The sequence below is a fragment of the Trachurus japonicus genome, chromosome 5 (genome assembly GCF_045865225.1).
Source record: "Trachurus japonicus isolate A0001 chromosome 5, Traja_1.0".
Lineage (NCBI taxonomy): Eukaryota > Metazoa > Chordata > Actinopteri > Carangiformes > Carangidae > Trachurus > Trachurus japonicus.
Window position 1 is genome coordinate 27,234,342 of NC_140911.1, and position 22,728 is coordinate 27,257,069.

Consider the following 22,728-nt stretch of genomic DNA (forward strand, 5'->3'; position numbering starts at 1 on the left):
TTTCGTAAAGAAACAACCAAATTTTCTTTTGAAATGTAGTGTATTATCCACCTTAACTTTCTTGCTCTATTATCTTATATCATCACCATGTACTATGTTCTTCTTTTTATGTGTGCCCTTTTTTTGGAACTGAAGCAAAGTGTGAAGTTGTACTCTGCTTCATCGATATGTTTTGCTTAGAAGTAAACGCAAGGCCGGATTAACCATATGGGCAATTGGGCAATTGCCCAGGGGCCCACGACCTCTGAAGGGCCCAGGGCAGTGAGGGCATAAGCAAAATATCTGGTTATCTCTCGCTTATAAATTAAACTGTCCGCCCGTGCAGCTCACCGTACAGAAACAGAGACGGCGGCGACAACACAGCAGAACAATCCTGCCTAGGAGCTATCCATGGTTACTTAACCAAAAGTCTCTTGAAATAACAAACAATGGACTGTGGAAGCTTGAATGGCCAAAATACAGAAGTTATCATGACGTGAACCATATGTTGCGGTGTAAAAAAAAAAAAAAAAAAAAAAAGACCGTTGATTCGGTGGAAACCTGCCCCCGCCCGTTTGCGGGGGCTGCGGGGGTATACTTTACGGCCCAACTTGTCATAGAATGGATCTGATCCCTAACAGTCGTGTGTGTGTCTCCGTTGTGGCCTTCAGTATTGAGCTCTTTGCTGCTCCCTCCTTGTTCTCTCATTTGCTCTGAGTTTGGTTTTGTCACCTTATGATGTGGAATTTTAGCTTATATTCTTCATTTAGGCTTGTGTGATTGCTACAGTGCATGGATCCCTGATGAACACATCACTAACAATAGAAAACACATGGTTTTTCTGGTATGCAGCTTTCTATGAAATGGCGGTGCCCCACCACTTTTTTACATGTAAAAACGCCACTGATTGCACTATAACTTAATAGTCCTGTTGAATTCTGGGGTGACAAGTTAATTTCTGTTTAAAATGAGCTCAGAACCAAAATGTTACTTGATTCTAGTAGATTATGGAGTGTCTTGTCTGTGGACTTGTCTGTGATGGCTCTATCAATTCAATACAATATAATATTTGTGTTGTTAAATAAATATTGAATGCTTTGAAAGTGGTTGCTTATTTATTTTTTTGTGTAAATGGAGGACACTTCCCTCTCTTTCTATGTAGTGGCTCAATTTTGCCAGATTATACCGATGCTGATGTGTTTTGTTTTCATAGCATCATTGTAGTTCTGAGCATATGCACATCTGCACATCAAAGTGCACTTAATGACAGTTAGATATTGAAGTATTGAGAATATTTACTGTATATTACTGGAATTTATTCTGTATTTTGCCAGATTATAGTGATCCCGGGGTCGTGATGATGGGGCCCTTGAATATTGTTGCCCAGGGTACAGCGAAGTGTTAATCTGGCCCTGAAAACGAATCGAAGGCAGATGTTATAAGAGAGATAGATGCACTTACAGATATATAAAGATGTTGCATAAGGTGTTTAGTAGCAGTAATAGAGAAGAAAAGAGTGACCCTTGTGAAATGTATCCTGGGAGAATGTGTTTCCTGTTAATCACATTTTTCCTGTGAGAGTCTTAACTAAGTTGATTAGCCTCATCTGGAGGATGAATGCAAAATTGTAAAATTACATAGGCTAGATTCTGCCTCATGTTCATGAACATAGAACATGAACTGTTTATGTTAAACAAATACAGACAGAAATAGAATTGATTAGATCTACAGGAAACATGGAATGCTCCTGTTAATGTGCCTAATATGATAAGCCATATCTTTGTGTCGGGAGAAGGTGGAGTTTTGGATTTAAAAAGCATATAAAGCTATGGTTTTGAGCCATAGGGAGAGAGATCTCACATTTGCACCAGAGATGCTCCAGGATTCTGCATTTTTTGAACACTGTTCTTCTTCTTCAAAAAAAGGAGTTTATTAACATAAACTAATAAAAGGAGTTTATGTTAATAAACTCCTTTTTTGTTTTACAAGTGAAGACGTGTTGGCAGTGATCCCTTCTTTTCATCAACACATCAATATACCACAGAAACCGCCATTGTCTCCTGTCTTGTTGTTGTAGTTGTCTGTCTGCTCCGTATGCACGCCGGCGCGTCTGTAGCTGTTTGAGTGACAGGCGCGTCTCCGCTGCCAGGGGTGTGACTTTGACAGGTATCGTGAATCAATCCGATTGGATGAAAAATGACCCAACAATCACACAGGACACAAATCTGTTAGAGACTCAGACACCAGTTTGCATGAACCGTTAAAAAAAAAACAGCTACTCGAAGACCTTTGAGACAAACAGTTTGTTTCAAAAGGTTTAACATAGTACAGGAGGGAATAATACTGCATCAAGATATCATCATACTGAAGAGCAGCAAATCATTCCATCTGAATTATAGTTGTGCTGACCTTTGCTGACCTTTGTGTGGTGTTGTACTGACAGCAGTGTGCAGATGAATGACAGTGAGGAACACAGTAGGTACCTAATCACATGAAACCAGTTGGGGAAGTGACCCAGATCTGCCAGAGCCCCAACCCACATGAGGACGATGGAAATAGAATAGTTCTAGGTCGCTCTTTAATAACTGCAGAGCTGTGTGTGTGTGTGTGTGTGTGTGTGTGTGTGTGTGTGTGTGTGTGTGTGTGCACGCTCGCCAGACTTTCTAAAAGAGTCTCATCTCCATTAAGGTGACTGAAACCATCTGTGCAGAGAGACACAGTATGGAAGAGGATCTGTAACACAGGAAACAAATACTGAATTAGAACAGTCACTTAAAATATCGTCTTTTTGTCTGAGAAAGCCAGACACAGAGCCCCCTTATGGAATAGACTGCATTAGTATTACAACTTGTGTCACATGGTCTTATCGTATACTTGTGTGTTTGCTCCTTTACATGTCTTTTGGATTATCTACAAAAAAACTTTTATTGTCCTGTCCAAAAAACAAGGCCAACAACTTCCTGTTTGAGCTCTTCTTTATTAACTGTGGGGTGGGGGGAAAAACCTCTGTTGTCACCTTGGCAACGTGTGGGGGAAAGGGAGGGGCGGAGGGAACCGGGTTGACAGATCCAGCAAGAAGACAAACTATCCTGCATTTAAATAGCGTATTGAAAATATCTGCTTGACAACTCATGGAGCTGGAAGCAAGCCTAAATAAGCAACTACACTTTAACAACAAGTCCAAAAAACCCACAACCCGCAATTACCAATATTTAGAAGCGACTTCACAGAAAAACAAGCCCAAAGTTGCTTATAATAAGCGGACTTGGCAACTGTGACACACAGAGGTACTCACAGTCTATACAGAAAACCATCATGAGCTCCAACTAAAGCGCGCCAACGAAACAAAGTAGTGCACTCAGGTTGAACAACTATGACTAAACAAAAATATTTACCCGGGCTTTTCTCTTTTCTTTTCCTCTCTCTTTTCAAAACAAAATGTTTGAATGTTTTTTTCCTCTACATATCTTAATACATTTTCAAAACCTGATATCCTGTGTTCTGTCATTGAATGGTGTTTTATTATTTAAATTGTTGAGTAAATCTTACTTACAGGTAGGCCTAAGAGTTATTCCCGACAGTCTCTAAATAAGTATCATCCAGTGAGTGAGAATCATACATTACCCTAGACAGTTATTATTTTGAAATGTCTCTTTTACCATAAGAAATTGAATGAGGGTTAAGATCATGGTCGGGGACAGCCCTCCATTCCGAAACGCCGCAGTTCTGAAACCTCCTCACTCCGAAACACCGCTGTTTCCGAACCTCCCCCCGAATCACCACTCTGCAGCTGTCCAGGGTGCTGAACTGGGTGACAGACAAAGTAGGCTACTACTCGGAGCGGAGCCGATCCGCGGCCTGCTGCTCAGGGACTGGGCAGATCTGTCCCACTTGCTTTCTCCCCCACTCCATTGTGGGATCTCCCACACAGCAAAAGAAACACTTTTTGTTCTCTCCCCTGCTCCGCTCGAGCACTGCTGAACCCAGCTTGAGCCCACTTCACCCAGGCGCGAGCCTGCTGCAGCTGCCACTCCTGCTGTCAGCAGACTGGGGTAGAAAAAAAGACATTTCTTTGCTCAATGCTTTTAGAAAATAACCAGGATTATAGGTAAGAAAGACCAATGGTCTGTACAGCAGGTCCCATTGTGTGTCAGGGCATATCAGGTTGTGTGATTACGCACAAAGGGCCAGATCTACTAAAGGTTTGTGTGTATTAAAACGTGTGCAAACGTGATTGCACGTGCAAACACATGTGGAACCTGATCTACTAACCTACTAACTTGCGTCTCTCAAACGGGCAAAATAGCACGTGCAATCCATTTAGCGTGTTTGCCTTGATGAATATGTAAATATGGGTGTTTCTGCCAGAACGCGCAAAATACTGGGAGGAGTAGATGCAAATAGATGTATTTAGCGCACGCAATGTGATTTACCAAACCAGGAAGAGATTGCGGTGGCTGTTTTTGCGTCTTTATTTACCACGTCTGAAAACCATGTACTAACTGATACAACTTTGTGAAAACGTATGCGTTTATTGATTTGATGCCTACTAGAGCCCCATGATCTTACATCTCTGCATTTCCTCACGTCTGGGTAATTCTAATTCTGTAACAGTTTTTCAGCCGTGTTAAAAGTCCTTTACGCGCCGTTACGCACGTCTGTCCTGCAGTGCGCTCCTCTCCTCTCCTCTCCTCTCCAGTACCTGGCTGCTCAGCTCCGTCTCTCAGTCCCGGTCCCGGACTGAGAGACGTCACCGCTGCCTTCACCCGTCTTTGATCCCTCTGGTCAGTGGTTAGAGCGTTTAGATCCGTGTGTCCCACCTGAGTTCTTTATTAATCCACTGGATCATGGGCGGCACACACACACACACACACACACATTACAGGTGTGTGATTGTCGCTGCAGCTGCTGCCTGTTCGTCACTATATGACGAGTTGGGCCCTGTAGCGATTTGTGTTTATTAATCTAAACAGAGCGCGACAGAGATGAACACACACATGCTGTCATTGTATGCATCGGATCAAATGTCATTCTGTCCCTTCGTCCATCCAGCTCTCTGTCCACACTCTCCATGGCGGAAACGATTACCACGCGCAAAACCCTCATTTGAATACTGCAGTTTGCATGTGTTTTCATTTAGCGGTTACTCTTAGTAGATCACCTGTTTTGCGTGCACTAACCAAACACGCAATATTTTAGCGGGCGCAAACAATTTAGCGCCCGCTATCTGGGACCTTAGTAGATCCGGCCCAAAGATTTAAGGCATTGGAGCAATTTCACACACACTAATGTCAAGAGTCGATGTCGCTGTGCACTGGATTTTTATTTTTGCAATGACGTAGCTTACACACCCACAGAGACCCGTTATTAGTCAATAATCAATAAGGGTGACCAGGGCTCGACAGTGCGAGCCCCTCGTCGCAAATGCGAGTAAAAAACAGATCAATGCGAATTGTGAAATGCAATTAGTAGCACGTGTGCGACTACCGAATTTTACCGTTCAATAAATGTTTTATGATGTGTTGCGAACGTTTGGAGGTTGTGGCCGGTTGTGCACTTGAATGCAGCCTCAGCAGAAAAAAAGAGACTGCACGCGGAACCAAACCGAAGCGCAGCGCCCTGAGCGGAGGCAGTTTCAGATCGGCGCACATGTCAACCGGTCTGCCCGGTCGCACATCTGGCGCTGTCCGCTCCCTGTGTGGCCAGCCAAGCCCCCGCGAAGGCCCCGCTCCGCCTCCGCGGGCAGTGCGTCCGTACACGTAGTGTAAAGCGAACTCATTCATATGCTCACAACCCAAAGCAGTGCCGTAGCCGCGAGCACTTGGTGTGACGGCGATGTTGTTGTTTTTTTATTCCGTGCATGTCCGTGGAGCTGTGCGCCGCGGTTCTCTACAGGCAGGTGTTTCCCAAGGAGCTCGGCCCCGTTTGAAAGGAAGCCCGTACTGCATGTGAAAAGACGTCGCGTCCGCGATGTAGAATGTGTAGAAGAGAAACACACATTTCAGGACCACTGACTTGAATAATCGGGTCAGACAAATGTAAACACACAAGGCTGAACATCACTGGACAGTTCTGTTGGGATTATACAAAAAAGTAAAGTAAGGTAGAGCTGTCAAGATGTAGGCTATGCAGTATATACTGTAGGCTATCACTCATTTCCAATGTACAGGTGCATTAGAATATCATGGAAGAGTTTATTAAGGCCTATGTCACTAATTCAATTCAAAAAGTGAAACTAACTAACACATTATATGCTGTAGCCTATATGAAGACCTGAAATAAAGTATTCCCAAAAATGTAAATACTACAAGGGACCTTTTTTTTCCTCTTTTCTTTAAAGCATTTTTAATATAGAAATGTTGTCCATCTATATGCACTCAATACTTGGTTGGGGCTGTTTGATTTGAACTACTGGAAATTGACTTTTCCATGATATTATAATGTATTTAAATGCACATGTATTATGTTAATGGTGAGTGTCACCGCTCTAAGATCTTTTTTTGGTCTAAAATTATTTGTGTGCTACTAGATTTTTCAACTTAGTAGCACACGTGCTACCAGGGAAAATGCTAAGCGTCAAGCCCTGAGGGTGACTATATGACATTTTATATCCAACACAATCATGATCTATTCTGTCCTTTGCCTACAAAATAAAGTTTGAGAAATGTCTGCATGGAGCACAGCTGCTAACAGGTTGCAGCTGACAGATGTGCAGCTGACAGTGACAGTTAACTCATCATACCTGAGCCACCATCTGATCCGTCCCTCCCTGACGTCCCGAGGAGTCTCCTGGACATATCCTGTATTCTGTGATGTTCTCTTTTCATTTCTAACCAGCCCGTTTCAGTTTTTGCCGGCACACGCCCAGTGTCTCCTCCCTTTCTCTCGCTTACTCGCACCTGATTCACATAGCCTAAATAATAAATAATAAATGTGATAATATGAAAACATTACAAGTGAGAAAAAAATAGATGAGCGAAAAACATGGAATGAAAACATTGTAATAATTGCTGTGACCACAGCTCTAACCGCTGCAGCTCTAACCGCTGCTTACATGCATATTCATATTGGCCGTCCAATAAATGCTCAGAAATCAAGTTTGTTTCATTTTAATCAGTTGTAAGCTTCAGAAACCATCAAACACATACTGTAGCCTCTATGGCAATTTTAGGAAAAGTCACGGACTGAGTCAAAGTCAAAGTCAAAGTGTCTTTATTTGTCCCAACGGGGAAAATTGATGTGCAGCCAGGAAGATCCACACATTCAAACACATACACAAATAGACAACACCAGATAACATGTAACATATCATGGGCAGATTAAAAGGGCCTACTGCAAGATAAAATATGATTACAAAGTGCCAATAATGTACAAACAAATAAATGATAAACAGCATGGGGCCTAAAGTGCAAATGCAACGGGCAGGTTACAACAGCTGTGAACAGTATATACATGCAATTAATTATCTACTGTTTAGCAACTGAATGGAAACCTTAAATCTCTTTGATTTACACACTCCAGAATCAAAGAAGCCTTCCTGATAACTTGCCTGCTGTACATATCAGTAAGCTGCATTTGACTCCTCCCTGTAACCTTACTGGCCACTGTAACAAGGTTGGCAAGCCTGTTTTTGTTGGCCAGAGTCAGGTTTCCATACGAGGCAACCACACAGAACATAAGAACAGATTCAATGAAGCTTCTATAAAAGAGGGTCATCATCTCAGAACAAACATTAAAAGAATACATTTTTCTCAGAAAGAAAATAGAGCCGTTGCTGTACTTTCTTTGTTGTGGAGGCAACGTGAGCGTCAAAACACAATTTATTGTCAACGACCACTCCCAAATATTTATAACTGTCCACCAGCTCAATCTCTGCACCTTTAATGCTAGTTAAAACAGGACAATGTTTAGACTTCCTAAAACTGATCATCATGTCCTTTGTCTTAGACACATTCATTTGGAGAAAGGATTCATCACACCATGATACAAAATCATTTATGACGGGCCCATGAAGTAGCTGATCCTCTTCAAGAAGACTCACGATGACAGAGTCGTCAGCAAATTTAATAATGTGACTATTAGCGTAGTTGCTGCGACAATCATTAGTGTACAGTACTATGTATAATAAAGGGGAGAGACAGAATCCTTGAGGAGATCCAGAGGAGGACTGCAGCTGATTTGAAAGGGAGCCATTTACCCTCACACACTGGGAACGGTTTGTGGTTTGATTCCTCAAGGTGACGATAAAGACAGTGTGACAGTAGCGTCCTCCACACCTCTACCAGCCCTATATGCAAATTGCAGGCGATCCAGTAATTCCTCTACCTGCAATAAAATGTCATTTTTGATGAGCTGTAATTTTAATGTAAACCCAAACGGTCGACAAACGACAGTTGTATCCACCTGCTTCAGTGAATATCCCCCCTTCTGATCACTGGTGAACCTTAAAGTTGTGCAAAATAAGTCAATCACATGAAAGATGAAGTTTGTTTTTATTTTTTGTGTATATTCTAAATGTTCAAGAAAATAAAAACTACAATCAAACTTTTAAAGCAAATTATATAAATATATATAAATATATATATATATATATATATATATATATACTTTTACCTGTTGTTGTTGAGAATTTGGGTGTCACATACCATGTGTGTGTTGATTCAGAGAGTTGGTGAGAGTTTTTTTATCCTGTTTTCCTGAGGTGTTGGTGACAAATTCACCTCATCAACTGCCAAAATTCTGTTATGTTGTTATTATTATAACAACAACGTACAACATAACATCTTAATTCTGATTGTGTGATGTTTTGGTCCAGGTGGACTTCATTTTCCTGTAATGGGGGAGTGACTTAAAGAATTTTTGTCTACAGTGGGACTCCCAATCTCGTTTCAGTCTGTTGTCCCTCAGGGTCCTAAAGGTGTGTATGTTGTGGAGCCATGGCAGATGGCAGAGTGAAAGATACGCTGCAGTCTGTGATGGAAGTGTGGGAGTGTAGAAGAAGCACATCCACTGTACAGGTTTTTTTTTTTTTTTTGATGATATTCTCTTGTTTATTCTCCATGTCAACAAAACACAGCTGCGATTGGCCAAGATATCTCCAGGACAGTGGGACAGGCATGTGACTCGTCGTATTTGTTACATGTTTTTACTTCTCTACTGAAATCAGTTTCAACTGAACTAATTTATAAAAGACAGTAGTAGGATATTAGTGTCATTATGATCTCACCATAGATCCAGACAGTAGTCCTCTACAGACATGAACGCACTGTTGATAGGATGCCTGTGTGTATGTCTCCCTGCAGTGGACACTGAAGGCAAAAAGCTGAAGGGGGGCATCCAGAGGAGTACCGAAACAGGTCTGGCTGTGGAGATGCCCAGTCGGACTGTCCGTCAGGCCAGCCATGAGTCCATAGAGGACAGCATGAACAGCTATGGATCTGAGGGAAAGTGAGTATCAGGGATTGGTCTGCCTCCTTTTACACAGACACAACTAAGTCTGGTTCTGAAACTTGAAGACCTGAGACCTGTACTACTAAGCAAGTTTAACATGTTTAACCAGGGACACCTCTTACAGTATCTTTTGGGATTCGATACGATAACGATACTTTTTCTTGCTTTTTCATCGATACCGATAAGGTAAAAATGTAGCATAGCCACGGGAAAAAAATCTCTTCAAGGTAAGACAGTGGTTAATAATTAAACTATTAAGTCACTTTTCTGCTGTAACAGTCCGTCTGGCCATGTGTGCATTTGTTTACAATGAAACAGGGTGAAAATCAATACATGATAAGCCCCCATATAGCCTCCCCAAATGTCAGGCTCACCCACTGCCTGTGCTGGCAAAGGATATACTTGGCCCTTTTGCAGACTCAGAGCGCTTTGGAACGGGGGCGGGTGACCCTTATTTGATCCCATATGGGCTCACGACAGCTTTAACGTCGGACTCTTCAAACCAGAAACGTTTGTAACAACACCGGAAAAAGTCGCTAGATTTGTCACTAGTCGTTTTTGACAAAACAAAAGTCGCCAAGAGGGTTTGGAAAGTCGCCAGATTTTGCAAGAAAGTCACCAAGTTGGCAACACTGTCGGCTGAATTGCACGGTTACGCTCAACCAATCATGTCTCAGGTTTCTTGTCACATGACACAGGCCAGCACAATACGCCGCCAGGGAGAGGGGTGTCTCGGCACATAGTAAATGAAGTACGCTATCTAAAACAGCTGAAAGTTATGCATGCACCCCCAGTTCTTATTTTGTTAGTGTCTTAAGGAAATCGATGCCAAATAAGTAGCATGTGAGTATCAATATATCGATACCACAGCATCGATACGCCCATCCCTATCTTACAGTAGTTATCTGGTTTGACTAAACCTAACACTGACCGTCCTGATAACTTATACAACAATGGTTATCATCATAGGTTTATTTTTTTTATTTTTTTCAGTAATCGTCACAGAGTCTTCTTGAGTTATTCTAAGCTGATGATGAACAGTAAAATCATCATCACTGTCAGTTTAAATAAACACTGTTCAATTAAAGTTAATATATAATTGTAAACTGTATTTATTTAGTGTGGTACATTTCCATGTAGCTCTGGTTTATGACAGAGATAAAGAGAGATACGTAGCAAAGCAAATAACACTAATTTATTTATTATTATTATTGTTTATCTGACTCTCTTGGTCGACATCACCTACAGAGTTGGTGGCAGTGATGTGCACGGGGTGCAAATGGTGGAGAGAGAATAGGTGTGTGTGTGTGTGTGTGTGTGTGTGTGTGTGTGTGTGTGTGTGTGTGTGTGTGTGTGTGACCTACAATAGGTAGAGAGAGAGTTCAGCGATGGCAGGAAGGACTACTGTAGGCTATAGTTTAATTAGCATGTCAATCAATGCATGTATGTAGTAGAAGGCAAGGCTATTTCATTTTTATAGCCCATTTTTACAAACAGTTTGTCTCAAAGGGCATTACATAATATCATTACAACACCCTCGGTTCACTAATAAATACTGTACCCAGTAGGGAGGGTATTACAGTTTTTTACGATCGCTATGACCCGTTTTTCAGTTCACTTAAAACACTTTTTCAAAACTATTCACACACATCACACCTAAAACACACAATTCCCAAAACAGTTAATTTCATACTCAAAATCACACAGTGTAACTAAACACAGACACACATTTCCAAAATACAATATCCGTGTAATAATTTTTTATTATTACCCGGCTCTATTGAATGCTGCTCTCTGATTGGTCCGTCGCTGCGTTCTGCGGCCCGTTATTTCTGTATAATGACCGTCGTCAAGTATTCATTAGATTCACATGACGTCACTGTGTTTCTGCGCCGCCATATTTGTGTCCGAAACAGGGCAATCTGGGCACAGATCACAGCATGTCACGTTACCAGAACAAGTGGAGCAGTAGGAGGAAATCAGCAAGAGACCGAAAATTGACGTTATTTGAAAGATGCCAGGATTATATTGTGCTGTTGACTGTGATAGCAGTCGCCAAAAAAACCCCGGACTGCAGTTTTATTCCATCCCAAAAGACGTAAAGTTATAGACGGAATAAATGGTTGACTGCAGGCAGTCTGTCAGTGGCAGCATGGGCTGTGACAAGTCTCACAAAAAGAGGGGATTCACTTTTTTTTTAATAACATGGATATATTGAATTCTGCATTTTGATTACTTTCTTATTAATTACTCACTGATTCTGCATTTAGGGTCTTTTATTTCTGTATAATAGACCGTTGCTAAGTAAAACGGGCCGTTGCTAGGGACGCCGCTCTGATCAGCGGAGCAGGGCAGAAGAACTATCAAGGATTTTTACCTTGTGTTTCATTTTTACCAGCTTCAGACCAATTGTGATGTTAGAAAAATGACTTGTAGCTTGTTAGAGGGAGAGTGGAGGCTCTCTGCCTCCCTCACCGCTGCTGGAACCAAACCTGCGATCAGAGCGGACAGAGCGGACGGGCCAGCGCTGTGTCACAGCTGTGACCAGCTGTGTCTGTGCCACCGCGAGTCCGTGACACGAACGTGTCCGGTATCGTAATCTCTTATGACAGACAGGACTATATAAATGCGCATATTGTAACATTTACATGATAATTCATCAATCTACTGATTGATTATCAAAAGCTCACTACACACGAGTCGACCGAGAGGAGGGTGAGGAGCAAACAGCGGAGAAGTGACCGGACTAAGGACTTTGATCAACATTACGTCTCAAATTAATTAGTTAATTCATAAACTGTGTAATAAGTGGGATAATATAGAGTTTGTCTGTTGTTATAGAGATATAAACCCAGACAGGATGTATGAAACCCTGTCATTTTGTCAAGAAACTGTCATTTCCATCCTGCGGTTTGCATGCTGTCATATGAGGAGACCTGTCAAATCGGACACAAATATGGCGGCGGTCCCTTCGACGTGACGTCACTGCAACCCATGAATAACAGACCGTTTCTAGGGACGTCGCTCTGATCAGCGCAGCATAGAAAAGAGAAACTATGTAGGATATTTACCTTATGTTTCCCTTTTTACCGTCATTAAACAGCTTTCGGACTAATTGTGATGTTAGATAATGACTTGGAACTTGTTACAAGGAGAGTGGAGGCTCCTTCCACATCGTGGCTGAAAACCAAACCTGCTGATCAGAGCGTCTGACCCGGTGTCACAGCTCTCCTCTCGTCTCGGTGGCACCGTGACACAAACGCACCCCGTAAACAGTAAAGTTAATCTCTTGTTTATGACAGATACGACTACACACAATACACACATCTTAATAACACGTGTATGGTAATCCATCCACTGATTGATTATCAAAGGCTTCAAATGCACGACCGGGAGGAGGCTCAGCAAAACAGTGTCCGTGACCAGTCTTGCAGATTCGTTAAATGATGCAATTAAAAATTGATGAACGTCGTATTTTGATCAACATTATGTTTCAAATTAATTATTTTACTCATAAACCGTGTAATAAGTGGGATAATGTATAGTTTGGAGAAATAAACCCCAACAGGAAGTATGATTCCATACATCCTGAAGGGCTAAAATGGGAGAGATGGGAGAGATGTGCTCTTACTAACTCCTGTCAATACCTCGCTGCAACGTTCAGGACCAGCTGGAGACTCTTTAGAGTTTTTTTAGACATCCTGACAAGAGAGTTTCAGTAGTTCAGCCTACAAGGGATAAATGCATGGACCAGTTTCTCAGCATCACTCTGAGAGAGGATATTCCTAATTTTAGCTATACTGCGCTGGTGAAAGAAGGCAGTCCTAGTCACATGCTTTAGCTCCTATGATATCAGTATTACTAGGGCACAACCACTGAACGTGCATGCCAGCATGCACACACACACACACACACACACACACACACACACACACACACACACGTGTTTGACTCCCAGTTAATATGATCCTTTCAGACACTGTTTTGTCTTTTGTTTTTTTGATGGCATACATGTACATGGGGGGGTCACCCCTCTCTGTCTGCTTCCTACAGTTTGAACTACAGCGGCATGTGTCTGGCATCTGATGCCCAGTTCAGTGACTTCCTGGATGGGATGGGACCCGCCCAGTTTGTTGGCCGACAGACGCTGGCAACCACATCCATGGGTGAGATATCTAACACACGACTTTTTACAATCTGTTGGGTGTACCCTACAGAACATGTAAAAATAAAAACATAAGTGCTGTGCAATGTGCACCAATGGATTTAATAAGAAACCTGAGAAAAAAGTAAGTTTGGAGTTAAGCCAGGAACACACCAGCCCGACTGGGAGAGTCGGACGTCTGTCTGTCTGTCCGACTACCCATTTCTCCGACCAAACATTTCTTTATTTTTGCGTCCATTAGTCCAACCTCCCATTTCTCCGACTTAAGTAGCCCTAACCCTTAACCTTACCCTAACCTAACCTTAACACTGTAGAATGTGTAGTCGGAGAAATGAGCCGTCGGACTTTTGGGCAGTCGGACTGATGTATGCTCCCCTCGGACGACATAGGCGTCTGTTCGGTGTGTTCAGCTCCCTCGGGAACGAGCGGAAGCTGTCAAGCCTCATCGGGCCCGATTCGACATGGACAGTTGGGACGGGGAGTGTCGGCCGTCAGGGGATTAGACTCGTTAGGTACTCTGACAGAATATGACGCAATTATTTGTTCTGGACTTCATTTGGTCCTGGTCATCCCTGGGCCGGAATACAGTCTGAAAAAAACGCTGGAGCCATGGGCCGATAGCCGACCATTCGCCAACACCAGGAGCCTCCGTGTATGTTTTTATGCCGTTGTGGTGAACTAAGAAGCGGGTGTTAGTGGCGGATGCTAACCGCTAGCGCTAGCCGAAGTTAGCATCGAGCTAGCTCACTACAAAGGCCCTAATACTTGTTACCAGTGTCGGTGACGGTTGGGAATCGGTCCGTGGCTCCATTGCCTCACTCAGACTGTATTTATTTTACTTTGTTGTCCTGACTGCTGCTGCTGAGAGAGAGAGACTCAGTAGCATCAGACAGCTAATACGGCTAGCAGGCCTGAGCCCTCCTACTTTACTGCACATAGCTTCACCTGAGCTCCGTCACAGAGAAAACACTGACACCCTCGCCATAGATATCTATGCTCTCTCGCGACTCTCTCACTCCACCCAGAAACGTCCACGTGCATAACAAAACCTGAACAAAACAGAGCAAAAGACCAAAATACAGGCAGGGGGAGGGGGCGCTGCAGGCACACCCCCCACCACACAGGACTAGATAGAATCCCATAGGTGGTGATTAAGGGTGCACTCACACTAGGCAATCGTACCGTGCCCAAGCACGTTTGCCCCCTAAAGTCCGGATTCTATTGCTGGTGTGAGTGCAAGTGTTCCGTGCCTAAGCACGATACACTTCCCTGGCCCGGCACGGTTGGGAGAGGTGTGCTTGAACACAGGAACGCTTGGCCAGGAATGCGCACACGTAATGCGCTGCGGGCTCGTTCTCCACCACGTGTCTGCAGCTGCATGTAAACAACAGTCACTTAACGATTACGTCGCGCAGTAAACATCACTAGTTAACGTCGCTTTGATTAAACTTCAAGATAACCATGACAACCGGTCAAAGCGCCGTTCTTTCTGCAGTCAGAGCGCATCCGCCGTGTTGGTATATCAACGTGATGACATAGTGGCAACCGTGCTTGAGCACGCTTGGGTTCGAGGCAGTGTGAGTACGGGCCAGCGGGGGACAGAGGAGGGGGGGCATTCGGGCTTCAGCACGGTACGGAACAACTCGCCCTAGTGTGAGTGCGCCCTAAGACGGATTTCATTTGTACAAGTCTAATGTTTATTTTTGGGCACAAAACTCCAGACCCAACCTTTAAAGCAGAACTATGCAAGTCGGCCGGAAATAGCTCGCTCCTTCGTTGGTTTCTCTTTTTTTTTCCTCTCCGGAGCTCCCCCACAGTTCTGGGAGGCACATGTCACTGTCATAAAAAAACAAACAAACTCTGTAGTATGTAGTATGCAGAACAAAAGCAATCTGCAGTATGCGAAAAGTTCCCGGATGTCGTACTGATTCGGAAAATATATCCAGTATGCATCTGACCAGTCTACATTGCGTACTGTATCCCACAATGCAATGCACCCCTGACGTCTAACCGTAACCAAAGACGGTAGTGTAGCCGTGTACCGTAACTATAGTTTAATAAAATAAAACTTAATGCAGACTGATAGGTTCATTGTAAAATATTTATTTATTTTTTGTAAATGTGGTGATTTCTGTACGTAACGTTAGGCTCCAGAGCCCCGAGGCAGCGCTGCTTACACACAAGAAGCTTCACTTTACATTCAAACAAACTAATGCTACTGCCACAATTGTTAGATTTCATCAATGAGACCAACATTTATCTCCTAAAAATAATTTAACCAGCCGGTGGTAAACCTCTAAAAACCTGCGGGTAAGTTAATTAGCGACCGTTTTCTCCTCCGGAATGACGTCGTAGTGCTGGCTGGCCGAGCACGTCAGGAGCTGGGCTGCTGCCTCTGTGATGTCCCGGTCGCTACGAAGCTTCACTTCTCCAAAAAACATTGGAGCAAACTTTTAAACAGCCGTCATTTGGATAAACTGGCCGTATATTTGGGATCTTAACAGCATGAAAAAATATTAAAACTTTATAAAGTTACATAATTACAGCGCTAGAGCAGGAAATAAAACAGCTTTTAGCCTGTTTTACAGCTACCGCTACCGGTTGCCGTGAAATGCATTCTGGGAAACTTGTATACTGCATACTGCGATGATAACGGCGTCGGTCTGCTGAAGTGGCATACTGAATCCCACATTCAGTATGCAGTATACAGTACATACTAACCAGGGTTGGGAGGGTTACTTTAAAAATGTATTCCAGTACAATTACAAGTTACCTGTTAGAAAATGTAATTAGTAACTTACTCTAAGTACCACAAAATTAAAGTAATGTAACGGATTACATTTAGTTACTTTTGGATTACTTTAATACCAAACATGCAAATTCAGTCACGCAGCCATCACGCATCAATCCACACGGAAATGAAACGCACCGAGCATCCGCTAAAATTTAAAAATAAAACACAATGGATAAACTCTCGATTGTAAATCATTAGTGACAGCCGCCGGCACAAACCACGAGTTTGGGGGGGGGGGGGGTCACAACAAACAGGTTTGAGGGAAACAGTAGCACTTTGCACAGATAAGTGGTTCCAGGGTGCCATTCCGAAGGGCCGCCACTCCGAACGTTTACTTTAATTTGTCGGAATGCCGACCCTTAATTATTTATGGGAAAAGGGTGCCATTACGAACCTGAAAGAAAGGGTGCCATTACGAACCTGAAAAAATCTTGAATGGTTTACGGCACGGAGTAAACAAGCCTAATTTCGGTGGTAGCGTAGTGGTCAGAGCATCTGCTTTTGACGCGGTGGATCAGGGTTCGACTCCCGGGGGAGATACATATTAACTGCTATTTTATTGGCCTCTACCTAACCTTTTTACTAAACTTAACCAACTCCTTTCTACATTGCCTAAACCTAACCAAAGCACAGAGCAAGGACATTTATTTTCAGCAGGAGTGCCGCGGCTGCATCAGACCATGCATCAGACTCGCACCTGGGTGAAACTTTGGAGGCGGAGGGGGAGGGGGAGGGGCCGGTCGGGCGCTGTCCCCGCGGCGCGTCGTGTCAAGCCGGGCAGGAAGTCAAACCACGAGAGAATCCGGTCAATTTTCAAAATAAAACACATTCGGAACGGCGGCCCCTCGGGAAGTTCGAAATGACGGACCTTCGGGAATTTTCGGACTGGCAGACCGTCGGAATGGCGGTCCTTCGGAATGGCGGTCGCCCCCCCAGATAAGTGTATTGCAACACCTTCTCATCACAATCCATGCCATCTAACTTACAGTAGCCTACACAGAACACACAAACAGCTGTTATTAAAACCCAACTCATAAGTAACAGGATCGTGATACTGGACCACTGCTCTCATTAGCTACACAACATACCGTTAACAATTAATCCACACTCAAACCGAAGCAACAATAATGTTAACTGTACTCAACAAGCTAGTATTACAAGGTTTACAACAGATATGACAGACAACCTGGGCTGTGTGTGTGTGTGTGTGTGTGTGTGTGTGTGTGTGTGTGTGTGTGTGTGTGTGTGTGTGTGTGTGTGTGTGTGTGTGTGTGTGTGTGTAAAGAAGAGAGGGAAAGAGAGAGATAAAGTCTGTAACCTGCTAACTGTTAGCTAGCTGTTAGCTACCGTAGCTCAGGCGTCGGTCTCCCATCAGGTAAAAGCTGCCGTTTATTCCTCAGATGAAGCTCATTGCGTTGTTGATCCTCTCCGGTAGAGTTATCCATCACTGCAGTTGAATTAGCCGCTAAACTGCTGGACGCTAAAACCGAGGGGCCGTCTGTGTTTACAATTCACAAAAGCAACGTGAATTTACGTGCCGCTCACACTAGTAGAGTTACGCAATGAGGCAGCGTAGCCTCAGCCACACACACACCGTACGGGCAGAAGGCAGAGCAGCTCTGTGCCTCTCCTCTGAAATACAACGAGACAGCGAGTGGTTTCTACGGCCGCTCTATTGAGAGTGAGGAGTCACGTGCCGATTTGGTCTAATCTGGGCGGGGTTTGAGCTTTTTACAGTCCGGTCGGCCATGATGGAAGGAGACGCTATCGGTTGCCAGGGGCAACGTCATCAGAACAGCACAGAGACGGACTAAATTCTAGCTCTTTTTTGCGCCAACAGATCAACAAATTACAAGAAAGAATAAGGAGAAAGTAAATCACTGGAGCAGTTTTTAACACAGCAGTGATTTCCAGGCATTGTAAAACAGTAAATTACGGAGTAGACGATTTTGTTTTGCCCATAGACTAGTAAGGCTTTTGCCACCGGAATCCTTCCATCATGGCGGAGAAGGGGGGTGGGGCTCTGAGCTGTGACGACAACTCCTCACTCTCAATAGCCTGTGGTTGATTTTTAAAATGTGAAGTAATCAGCCAAGTAATCTCCGTTTTTATCAAATGTACCGGTAATCTGATTACGGGTTTTTTTTCTGTACTTGTAACGGACTACAGTTACCCTTTTTTTGTATCCTGATTACGTAACGCCGTTACATGTAGTCCGTTACTCCCCAAGCCTGATACTAACGCAGTATGTAGTAGGCAGTACGGTAGTATGCGGTTTTGAAAACAGCCATTATCTTATAAAAGATCCATGGTGTGTGTGTGTGTCCGTGTTAGCATTAGCTCCGTGTTAGCCACAAGCCGAACTTCATCAGTACAAACATTTCATGTTTCCATGGTTTCCTCCGACTTTCCAAACTCAAACCAATCACGATTCATGACATGCATGACGTCATCTGCGTTCTTAGCTCGTACTGCCGTAAGGCAGTTACTCGCGATAGTTCTATCCATTGACGAGGTTTGTGACACCGAGGCGGATGACTGATCTTGCAAGTGCGGTTTTCAGCCAGTGGGGGGGGGTTGGCGCATTGGCCTAGACCCCATTCACCTCATAATAGGTCACTCTACCATCACAGTGTCTATGAGCCACAATAATTACAGCCGAAATCCTGCATAGTTCTGCTTTAACGTGTGTGGCATGAGCCGCGCACAGGCGTCGGGAACGCGGTGCGCCGCGGCTCACACTCGCCACACCCACAAGTCACCTGAGACAGTTTACACTCCTTTTATCATCCTGGCGTGTAGTGAGGTACCCACTACTCGTCCCGCTCTTTATCTGTTCACTGGTGAAGACTCTGATCCTGCATACATTCACTTACACGCACCTACATTCACCTGCACTCCCCGGTCGGGCTCCACTGCTCCTCTGCGGAAGCGCGCGCCGCTGCAGGGGCGGTCTTTATCGAGCGCGGGGGCAAGGGGGGCGCGTCCCATGGTGCTCAGGGGTGTTTTTCTTTTCATATTATATGGTTTTATGTGATCATGTTGCACAGGTATTGTGTGTGTATGTGAAAGATTGTGCAAGGTTAAAAGATATTATGTATTGTTTATTCTGGTGTATATTGATGTTAATGACGTGATTGATGGACCATTGTAGTTTTTGGTTTGCCCCGGCAGTAATGGTTTGTCCCAACTGAGTTACAGGCATGAAAATCACTCACCTTTCGGCGAAATTCGCCGTTTTGAAACCAAAATAGATGACCTACGTGAATCGTGCAGATCCGATGAGAAAATATTTTTGAGGGGGGGGGGGTCAAGTGGCAAGTGATCGGGATTTGGAGGTATAGATTACGAGAGCCTTGAATTGAGAAGAGAAAAAAAGTAGAAGATGAAAACACCCACAAGCGCGAGAGCACCTGATTGGGTTGTGAATCGCACTGTGCAGTCCAGAGCGGTGGCAGCGGTGACGCCGCTGCGCAAAGTCGCCACATTGTAATTTGAGCCGTTACAGCGCGACCTGTCCACGTGCCCAGAGCGATAGATAGATCTCTATCGCTCTGCATGTGTGTGTGTGTGTGTGTGCACACCAGCGCGCTAGAGAGAGACGGGCCGCCACAGAGTCGTTAATTAATGCAAACACTGTTTTTTACCACCACTAACATGCATGTGCGCTTCTCTCTCTCTCTCTCTCTCTCTGTCTGTGTGAGTGAGTGAACACTGAACAGAGAAAGAGTGCTATGCGGAGATGAATTAACGGAACGATATTGCGTTGATGGAAAAAAAAAAAAAAAAGCAGAGTCAATTTGTGGCTTGGCCTTGATTCTCTGGCGCTGCACCACATTGGTCTACGTATGGAAAAAAAATAGGTGTGTGTTTGAGTAAAATGAACGTTTGCGGTTCATTCTATAAACTACTGATAACACTTTCTCCCAAAATTACAACTGGTCAAAATAACAAAAAAAGATGCAGTGTTTTCAGACCTCAAATAATGCAAAGGAAAAAAAGTTGATATTCATTTTTAAACAGACTACTAATGTTTTAATTTAGGAAGAGTTCAGATTAATATTGATGGAAATTTCAATTTGAATCCTGCAGCAGCAGTGATTGATTATTTACTGATGCATAGGGCCTAATAGTTCTAAAAAGTTTCTATTAAAATAAAGTCAATAATGACATTTTTTGTGTTCTCATTGTATTTGGAAAAGTATCAAAAAACATGTTGGTACCGATACCGGCACCAACATGTTGGTATCGTGACAATAACGTTATGTGACCCTACTTTATCATACACTCATACTATCTTGTAGTTCTGCTTGAATTTCTTCTCAAAATGCATCAGATTGATGCTTTCAAATATGAAATATTCAAAATTTTCTTCCGGGGGAGCATGCCCCCGGGGTCGTATCCTTCTCACCTTTTTCACCCATGACCCGTTTTCATGTCTGGAGTTAACTCACAGCTGTATTTAAGGGAGTGGCATTTGGCTTCCGGGGAGCTCTGAGTTAAGGTGCTCTAGCCTGGTGTGAGCCTATGAGGTCGTCAGTTCTAGCCTGGTGTGAGGCTAGGGTCATTTTTGTGCCTGTTTTTCCCCTTAGAGGGTGTTTTGATTATTGATTTTTTGTAAAATAAAAAATGTTGGCACCTGAAGCTTCGCTGGCTCTGTTTTCCAACCTCTATCACCTAAATCTGGCTTGCCCCGATCCCCTTTATGTGGGGAGGCCGCTCCGGTCTCTCATAGCCTGTTTTGGACATTTTCCATCAAAGTGAAAAAAAACTTTGATTTATGTTATTAGTTATTAGCAATGTTTTTACAGTAACCAATGACCATATAAACGCCTATGGCACACACATTCACCCCTTTCATCCTCATGGTTGAAGTGCAACTGCTCTCTTCTGTTTAGGTGATGTAGAGATTGGTCTACTGGAGAGAAATGGAGGTCTGGAGGTGGAAGTCATTCAAGCCAGAGGACTCATCATGAAACCAGGATCAAAGGGACCCCCAGGTCTGTCTGTAACTATACCATCTGCTAAAGTGTTAAAAGAGTAAAAACTATGTTCGCAGTAGCGAACACTGATCTGTACTGGGACTGTTGTTATTCTGTAAAGTGAAGTAAAGACAGTAAAATGACTGCTGTGTGGAAAACCACACTGTGGCCCGTAATTGAGGTGCAAATGAGTGAGTTTGGAGCTGACGAGAGGATCGAAAAAAGAGACGACGAGGCCGTAGCTGCTGTGATATGAAGACCCTGCCCACATTGAAGAACTCAGCTGTAATGGACAAGGACCTAAACCGAGTCGAGTTGAGTCGAGCTGAGTAGAGCTATAACTGTGTAGTAGAAAATGGCCACTGTTTTTTTTGGCAACAAAATTCTCGCTGGCCTTAACGAACTCGGACATTCTTGTTTACAGCGTGTGGGAAAAGCATGATGGGAGGAGGGAGGCGAAAGTCACTACGGCAACACAGTGCAGCCCTGATACATAAACAGGGGCTGTACCATTATAACCCTAGTTAAAGTAAAAAATCGTTTCTATGATTTTCACGTTTTTAACATTGTCCTTACTAAATAATCCGATTACGATTTAATACTATTAATTAATCAAACAGGTCTAGCTCTAACACATCAACTTTGAGGACAACATGTTCACTTGCTGCCTAATATATCCCACCCACTTACAGGTGCCATGATGAAGTGTTATTCAGTGTTATTCCCTTCACCTCTCAGTGGTCATAATGGTATGCCTGATCTATGTTCTATGCTGGGTCCACATTGGGTCCAGGTCTAACTGTTCTATCTGCTGTCATTCTAGCTGCCTACATCAAAGTTTACCTACTGGAGCATGGCGTCTGTGTGGCCAAAAAGAAGACTAAGTCAGTGAGGAAGAGTCTGGATCCTCTCTTCAACCAGGTCCTGATCTTCTCGGAAAGTCCTCAGGGGAAAGTGGTACAGGTAAGATACATGATCACTGTCCACCTGATTCACAACCAAGATAACCAAGAATTTTTGAGAGCGATCCTGCTGACATGAGTCCTGACCATAGCCTTGCTTAAAAAAGGAGTCTGGAAACTGACAGACGTACTATCTAATCAGTCAACATCAGTTGTTGCAAAAAGAAGTCCAGTTTTATTCAAGTACATGGAGAAAAAAACCATTTGGCTCCTTTCCCATTGACAAAATGAGCTAGGTCTGGGGAACACCTCCATTCCGACACACCGCTGTTCCAAAACCCCCCCACTCCAAAACACCACTGTTCCGAACGTCCGCCCAAAACACCACTGTTCCAAACCCCCCCGCCCCCCCGTCCGTGGTGCTGAACCAGCTGACGTTGTTTACGCTCTGCGTTG

The 22,728-nt window shown here is 43.7% G+C and overlaps 1 protein-coding gene across 1 annotated transcript in view; it reads left to right on the forward strand.

Moving 5' to 3' along the window:
- rims4 (regulating synaptic membrane exocytosis 4) overlaps positions 1–22,728 on the forward strand; it is a 119,088-nt gene that overhangs the window by 71,362 nt on the left and 24,998 nt on the right. Inside the window, exons 2-5 of the mRNA XM_085777097.1 lie at positions 9,282–9,426; positions 13,483–13,595; positions 21,287–21,388; positions 22,194–22,333. Coding sequence (XP_085633223.1) covers positions 9,282–9,426; positions 13,483–13,595; positions 21,287–21,388; positions 22,194–22,333 — 500 coding nt within the window. The remainder of the gene's footprint in view (positions 1–9,281; positions 9,427–13,482; positions 13,596–21,286; positions 21,389–22,193; positions 22,334–22,728) is intronic.